Source organism: Elaeis guineensis, chromosome 3 (genome assembly GCF_000442705.2).
Source record: "Elaeis guineensis isolate ETL-2024a chromosome 3, EG11, whole genome shotgun sequence".
NCBI lineage: Eukaryota > Viridiplantae > Streptophyta > Magnoliopsida > Arecales > Arecaceae > Elaeis > Elaeis guineensis.
Window position 1 is genome coordinate 5,198,790 of NC_025995.2, and position 8,654 is coordinate 5,207,443.

The 8,654-nt window shown below is 36.8% G+C and overlaps 1 protein-coding gene and 1 pseudogene across 1 annotated transcript; one reads left to right on the forward strand and one right to left on the reverse strand.

Annotated features, from left to right (window-relative positions):
* The first annotated feature begins 24 nt into the window (after positions 1-24).
* LOC109505630 (protein NDH-DEPENDENT CYCLIC ELECTRON FLOW 5-like) lies at positions 25-655 on the forward strand (annotated as a pseudogene).
* A 1,215-nt stretch (positions 656-1,870) lies between these two features.
* Positions 1,871-5,570, reverse strand: LOC105042273 (protein SINE1). The gene is made up of 3 exons (XM_010919409.4): positions 5,415-5,570; positions 2,631-4,069; positions 1,871-2,538 (listed from the first exon to the last, which is right to left on the reverse strand). Exons 2-3 carry the CDS (start codon positions 3,960-3,962, stop codon positions 2,008-2,010), a joined length of 1,863 nt encoding a protein of 620 aa, XP_010917711.1. The 5' UTR covers positions 3,963-4,069; positions 5,415-5,570; the 3' UTR covers positions 1,871-2,007.
* Positions 5,571-8,654: the final 3,084 nt, after the last annotated feature.

An 8,654-nucleotide genomic window follows, 5' to 3' on the forward strand; every position in this document is an offset into this window, starting at 1 on the left:
ATTCTGCACAATATTCCACAAAAGATGGGGCCTTTATCCATTGCTCCAGAGAACATAATCGAAGTCAAATTCTTGGTGTTCTTGTTGACACTCCACCAAGATCTCTTCGGCTCAAAGTTTACCATCACGAATACCAAATCATCAATCTCTCCATCGTCGGGCTCTGTTATAAGCCACCTCAAAGCACACCTAGTGCAACTTATGCTGTTGGGCTGCAAGGTTCAAATTACCATAGCAAACAGCCATAATGTCAGAATTCACCACCAGCAGAAAAGGATCCTCAATTTCAAGCCAATAATGAGCTAAAAATGCAGTTGAAGCATTGTTCTTAGGAAAGTAAAGATGAGAAGGATAATGAATAATGAATCAATGAATGAAGGATTCAAAACTGAAGAATCAGATAGAGAAGAAGATGATGATTTTGTACAGATGACAGAGGAAATGAGTAGGGTCTGCACCAGTGCATTCAAAGTCCCAGATCATTAATAGAGTTCACAATTTGGTGAGTTTTATGTTTTCAGCCCTGGATCAAACCTTGAATGCTATGGTAAATATCCTTATGTCTGCATAAGCCCCTCTGCCACATTGACACATGGTTTTGGGCACTTGAGGCACATGGAGGGGAGATCAGTACTTGCACAACCTAAACCTCTAAATCGAATATAGATGGCAAGGGGTCTTATTTTATTTAAAGCAAGGCTGCTGCTTTTTTTTTTTTTGGTAAATAACAAGCTGCTGCTAATTACTAATGAAACTTTGTGCATCCTATGGAAGGCTACATATATGTTCAGTCCTTTCACTGCAAAACTCACAAGAAGTGATCTTTTTATCTTCAATTAGCTTGAGGAGTGACAGAATTTCTTGTCATTTATGAGTAGATTTGAGAAAAAAGGTTCAATGGTTACAAGGGGAGGAAATCTGGGAAGCTTGAAGTGCAAATGAGATCATACTAACATCAAATAAGGTGCTATGCATTATGAAAGAGTTGACAAGACGCAAACAATAATGAGAAAGAATGGCGCTGCAGTGAGTCTTAACAAAAGCTAGATGCATCAGTAGGCAGTGCAAGGTTTCAAGTTTACGATATCACCAAGTTTCTATTTACACTTACAAAAGCACATGATCTCATAATGGAAAAACAAGTTTACAAAGGAAGAATAAACGATAAACAGAGAACCTAGAATTGCATCAAGTTTTGTACCTAAAAGCTATTAAATATAGGAGACTAACGTTTACTATAAGCATCCCGGTAGTTTGACATCTGAGGCAATACATCCTGCAGGTGTTGCTACTGCAGAGTTTCAACCACTAACAAATAGTTGGTTCTGTATTTTTAAGATAGAAGTAACATTTATTTAGATGGAAAATGTCAAATGTAACTTCCTTCCTTATACCCTGTCTTTTTCAGAAGATTGAAAGATCATTCAACAATAGATTGATCCTTGGAACTGTGGTTATTGCATTGAAGAAAGGCTTGCTGACTATAGCAAAGCTTCATTTTACCAGATACTCTTTATAGACATCAACAATTATTCTAAGTCACAAGAATTTGCACATAGAAGTTCCAATAGAGGCACCAAGTACCATGGCAATGCATCGGACGATTGACTTGCATCTGGATAACTGCTCAAGCATTTTACAAAAGATATTAATTAGCTAACCATTTTGCCCTTTATAATGCTTTCAAACTTCTGAACACCAATTTAGGACTAAATGCTTCTGAGCAACTTCAATGGAGGAAAAGTTTTTAAGAAATTAATATGTTGACTGTTTCACTTGTTATATGAAGTTCTAATACATGCCTTCCGACCGTTATGGAGACAGGACTTCAATTCTATCTAGAATAATTCAATAATTTCATAGATGCAGTTCTACAACTATATCAAGTGCACAAGTAACGCATTTAGCCTGTCTAAATTACATGATCATCAGTCAGAATTGATCATTAATCTCAGCATACAGTGAGAGGACAGTGAAACAAGATAACATAAAGCCTACAAGGAGATATTATGTTGGAACAACATCAAAGAAAGGCTCATCATTATCAGTTCTCATTGCAGACAAAATGACAGCTACAAGAATCAAGAGAAGGCCCCAAGTAAATCCCATAACTGCTATTCCATAAGTAAGCCTTTTCTTGCTTTGCACCAGAACCTTAAAATTATCTTCATAGTCTTCTCTGTATACTCTGCAAGCACTATTTTCAGTAACATCACCAGTGGACGACACTGACTCAGTGCCATCTGGCACAAGTTCTTCGTTCAGAGTAAGGTTATGCTTGCCCAACAATATCAATTTCTCATTATTCCTTTTCTCTGCTACCTCAGATTTTAAGCTGTGAGTTTGACTACCTCCATTTAATGCTACTGTTGGATTCAGTTCCGCTTTACCTGAACTTGGCCTTGCAAGAATCTGATTATGTTGTTGCTGAGGGCTTCCAGAGCTGCTGACATTAGCTGAGTTTTGAAGAGAACGCATAAGCTTCCGTGGAGTTGTGTATATTTTTACATCATCAATCGTAAGCTGAGGCCGGGACCTCTGGAATACCATCAAAATCATGGCATGAATTTTAAGTTTCTGTCAACATAACACAGTTTATCAAAAAATTCAATGTGCTTCAACTCACATACCTGAGGACTAGGGGTAGTATCTCTTGTTAGTGTACTTGTGGCACTGCCCTGTATAAATCCAGAAAATGCCTCTGATGGCTCTTTATTTGCGTCACTCAGGTTTCCTTTACCAGACAGCTCTAACTCAGATTTTGCATCATTAATTTCCGAGCAGGCTTTGATAAAAAAACCATCCTTCAAAGATATATCCACCCCACTACCATCATTGTTCCAAAGTCGCCTGTTAGTACGCCTACCACGTTCAAAGTTAGAAGAAGACTGCCCAACCGACAAAGGCGAATCAGTGAACACTTCATACTTAATATAAGAATCAATAGTCTGTGACTCAGGAGAAGCAAATTCAGAATGAGAGCCACTATCCCTGGCACCAAATGGACTCTTATTATTTCTTTTGTGAAAATTCATATCGGTGATTGGGCTTGAAACAATTTCATGTCTAGACCCTTTCTGTCCAGCTATCATCTTTGCAGTCTGTAATGCCTCAAACGCTGCACCCCTGACAAACGGCATGCGATCATTTTGGCATTGCTCCATGACATCGACTACTTTAGCAAGCTCCGAAGAGATAGTCCTTGGATCCACACACTTCATCAAGAAATTAACCATCTGAATGGCTGAGAGACGCTTCTGGGAATTACTCTCTGCAGCACCGATGGATAAAATCTGTAACCCAGACCTCACAAGTGACCTTGCATAAGCCTCAGCTATCAGACCATTGTGTTTCACCAAAGCCATCACCAGGCCCATATGAGCATTCGTTTGGGTCACCTTCTCCTCCAGAGCCCCGGCAACTTTTAGACAAACATCATTAACCATATCATCCGAGGCAAACTTCCAGTTATTTGATTCCACAAGAGCCTTCAGACATAGAGCAGCCCCAGAGGCAGTGCTTTCTTGTCGACCCATCAAGGCATCAGATAGAGGCTTACACAGAGAAGAAATTATTCTCATTTTCTCATTGTTCGGGGTTGAAGGATCAATCCCATACCGAGCAATTGCAGGGACCACTTTGGAGCAAGCTTGGTGCAGTGGAAAGGATCCTCCACTTGATGACAATGTGCGCATGATGGTGGACATGATGTTGTCAATCTGTGGCACGATGTTACGGCCATGAACTCTAGCCAGAACCTCATAGAGAGATATGGTGCATTCCCCCGAGGACGAGCCAGGTCCCTTGGTGTCCGAGACTTCGGCAAGGAAGTGAGGGATGGCCTTGGAATCCAAATCTTTGGCATAGGACTTTAGAGCTTTCATGGCAGATCTGCGGCTGTCAGCATCCTTGTCAAGGTTTGCCAGTTCTTGTCGGAGCAATGGACTGAGACTTCTACCCATTGGATGAGAGGAGGCTATGGGACAAACGCAAAGAGAATTAATTAATTGATTCAGTATAGCCTTCAGCACTCCATACTTCTGTTGTTAGCTGAAAAGGACAGAAGCATCTGAGAAAGATGAAAGAAATGAGATAGGTCATCAAGAATTCAGAAAAGAATAAAAAAAAAAAAAGAAGCAACTTGGAAACAAGCAAGTTACACGCGAGCAACACGTTCAACTCTTCCCTCCCTTTCTCAGAAAGATTTAGCTTAAGAAGGGATCGCAAGAGCAGTGAAGTCAGTAAAGAAAAAAGACTTAACCTTGGAAAAAAAACTAAACTATTTAGGAGTTTTGAATTTTATACTGAATTTTAATTTAGTACAATCAGACCATCCAACTTTTAAATTAGTTCGATTTGAATTCTAGCTATAAATTCAGTCGAATTGTCACATGATGTCATATGACATGTTTATACGGCGGAAGGAGATGATGCTATACCTGACATCACATGACAATTCTGTCATGATGACTGAACGGAATTTATAATCGGGATCTAAATTAAAATAATTTGAAAATTGGATAACATGATTGTACTAAATTAAATTTTAGGATGAAATTAAAAACTCTCAAATAATTTAAAATTTTTTTGATTGTTAGGCCCAAAAAAGGGCCTTAAATTTTCTCCTTGCGCTCATGTTCAGCTCAACTAAGCTTGAAATTGTAAAACATATATAGATTGGAAATATCTTTTAAATTTAGATATAAAATACCAAAATTTATTGGTACAATAAGGTTACTAAAAAATTAGGTCTTAACCTAACAATGAAAGTTTCCTGAAACTACATATATATGAATTTTTTGAAACGCATCAGTTTATTATGTTTCCATCAGCTCCTCAAACAAGATTTTTTTTTCTTGGTTTTTGTTTTTTGTTTTGCGAAAAGCTTGAGTTGCAGACGCAAATTAATTGAGCTGCGCCAGCTCAACTATTTTTCAAGCCGAGCTTGCGCAAATCCCTGCTTGCGCTCGCTGAAGCTCAGCTGTTTTGCTGGTTCGAGTGGGATGGGAAAGAGAAGGAAAAAGAAAACCGTTTGCAAAGATGGGAACCAAGAGATTAACCAATAGTCCCATTTCATAAAACGAAAAGTGATCTAGAGAGAATATTGTAAGCACAGTAAGCTTTTCTTGATGCGTGTCACCCATTTCCAGTACAAAGGCATGCTGTGACACATAAGAAAATCGTATACTCAAGAAATAGTTTAGAGATCCCGATGTCTGGTCTCTTCTCCTATTTTAAAGAATCCCATTCACAATCTTATGTATGAGAAATTGAGAGAGGAGATGAAAAAAATAATTTCGGCTTCAATAGGGATACTCAAGCTTATACAAACCTAGATCTGGGAAAACAATGAATAACCAATGACCAAGTAAAAATGACGAAGAAATATGGTAAGATTTCTGTAAACTACTGACCTGATTTGGAGATCAAAAAAGAACAGAGAACTCCGTAATTCTTTTCTGCTAATTGATAATATCTTATCTTCAGTTTTGGTGCTCAGATTATTGGGTAGTGGGAAGATGGAATTGGGTGTTTCAGATCTGGGTGAAAAGGACCTGAGAATAATTCAAAACGAGGCGAGGAAATAATTTATGAGGACTGGCTGGGTTTTAATTGAGACAGAGGAAAGGAGGGAAAGGTCCGGGTTTGGTATCCGAGGGAGGGTACCACGCCATTTGAATTTTCGCCACGAAATTACCGCGCCATCCCGTGTCCGAAAAGCGCCGATATTTTCCCAAACATTGGCATGGAAATTTCCAGCGAGTAATGTTCATCGGACCTTCCGATTCGTGCTCTTGCCATGATCTTAGATCAGGGGTCGCAGGAAATGTTCTTGGATTCTCCATATCATTTCTTCATCACAACTCGGCACAGAAATTTCAGTGATCCGGATACACAAAGTATCTGTCTTTTTATTTTAAGGTAAACCATCTTGATATGGTTTCAAATGTCTTTTGCACAAGAAAACTCGTGCCAGACTTGGATCCACTCGTCATTTGTCATGCAAGCAATGTCCCATGTAACAAATTATTAGGTATTTTTGAGGGTAGAAATCCTTTTGGCATGGTTTAATATGGATGTCAATAAAATATCTGGCATTGCAAGGAGTGCTAATTCCAGATTAAACAAATACAGATTGTTTTGTACTTATACCTAATTGATCTGAAAATAATTCTTTCCATATAATAGACTAATATATAAAATAACAAATGATACTTGATAATTCAATAGTTGGTCAAAAAAAAAAAATGATTCCAAATGCAACATATGGTAAAACTGATGACCAATAGATAATTGGACAATTATTTGCATTTACGTTGATGAATATAGATATTCCATCCTTTCCTAATAGAAATTTCACAATATTTTTAATCAAATAAAATTTCATATATATTTAACATAATAAATGTACTTTCTACGCATATTTTGCATGCCACGCTATTTACATACCATATTTTTTTATCCAGATGTAATCTATCAGTTAGGATATAATTAGAATCTAGTATCCATGTACATATTACAAGAATTGGTTCTTATAAAAAGATATTAAGAATCATAATATAAATAATTAGCATGAGAAATGTGAAAAATTTAGTTATTGAGCTAGAAGGCTCATCACTCCAAGTTTGTTTATGCCCCCAAAAAAGTTTGAAAAGACAAATATAAATTTTAATAATATAATAAAGTTACCAAGTTTTGGATTGTGGATTTGAATTGAATCTAATAAGGAAAATTTGAAACCAGATTAGGCCTAGATTCAAATCTTCATATGACATGATCCTAATCCGACCTTTTATGTCTTTGCTAATATAGCAAGATAAAATGCGGTATTACTCTCATAACAATATATTCTATGATATCTTTTGTTACTGGTGTCATTTTGATGAGTTTTGAGTCAACAAAAACATGCACGACAAATGAAAAGGAAATCACATTTAAAGTCCAAATAGCAATCAAAAGGAGGTTGCCAAATACTTATTTTCAGGATAACTTGTCTTGATCATGAAGAAACGACTGGCCATCTCTTTATCACCTACATCTTTTCCTCTGTTTTGTGAAAGAAATTACTAATAAGCTCAACTTTGTTCTCAATTCGCAAACAGTGAACAACTATTTTAGACCCAGTACCTCCATCTTCTTCGGCATCTTAATCTGCAGGTTTGAGTTACTGTTGCAGTGATTCTCTGCTGGAATATCTAGAAATAATGGAATTGGAGAATCTTCCAGTTCGAAGCTTTTCTTCATGAAACTATTTATATGTGCACTATTGAAGCTTTAGAGTCTTGGATCTCCTACCACGATGGAAAGGTGAAGCAGGATATTTTTTTTGTTGCTTCTGTACTAAAGCAAAATAGGGACCTATAGCAAACCTTCTGGTCGTTGGTTTAACTGTCTATCTGACTACTTTGCCATGCCTCTAGTTTCAAGATAGTAAGCCACTATGCCCAGCCACCAAATCTAGGATGATGTACTCTTTTACCTATGTATGGGTCCTCTTTTGATCTGGATTGCTGATCCTAGCTAATCCTGCTCTTTTCCTACTTCGGTACATGTCATCTCTAACAAATTCCATGGATGGACCTCCCTCCTTTTTTCATCAAAAAAAAAAAAAGGGATAACCTGGCTTCATCTCTGGAGGAAGCTCTTTTTTCTTTCTCTTCGAGAGAGAGAGAGAGAAATAAAAGGGGGACTTATATTGCCAAGGCCTAAGTATTTTGGATGCATCACCTGAGATTAAAATGTGTGACCATGTGGACAAGCGCCAATTCACCAAGAGAAGGCCTTTATTACCTACCAAGATTAAAGTTCTTTATAATAATATCATGGCCATTATTTGTTAAATGATGGGAAGAAGATGTTCTCCTTTTTTGTTAATATTATCATACACGAACATTTAGCATGTGTTATGTATGTGAACAATCTAATTTGGTGTATATAATAAATATTATGATCTAAAAAATATTAAATATTTTACACTCTTCTAAATTATTATGATCCTATCATGGTAAATGCTGGATATGATGATTATATAGTGTTTAAGGCCTATCTTTAAAATGGATGGAGGAAAACAAGATGCCCCAATGTTCGATGCATTTTTCAAGATAAATAAAGAATAAAAAATAAAGAAGATGTTTGTGGCCTAAATTGGGCTCTTAGAGATTGGCTATATTTATTGTATTCTTGTAGATGAGAGTAGTTTTAAAAATAAAAAATAATAAAAGCATGCTTAATCTCCTCACACATGTTGAGTTATTGATGACACAAAAAGCTTGCCCCTATGTAATGCTTTCATTTTCCCTCAACAAAAGCAAAAAAAAGACTTATGACTTTCATGTTGTATATAGTAAATATAATAATCAAGAATAGTAAAATTGTAAGTGGCATTGCTTGGTGAGTGCCCAAGAGAGGTACAAACTATTATAAGTTAAGGTTTGGATAGCTGACCAATAAGTGCAAATTTTATTGTTAGGGATGGCAATTTTAGTCAATCCACTAGGTATCCAACCCAATCTAATCCAAATGGGATGGATTTCACCAAATCTAATTAGAACTCAAGATGGATATAGATTTCACAAAAAGAATACCAGAAGTAGATTCGAATTGGGTATGAATAATAGTATGCTTCATTCTGAACCTGACCCAATATAACCGCA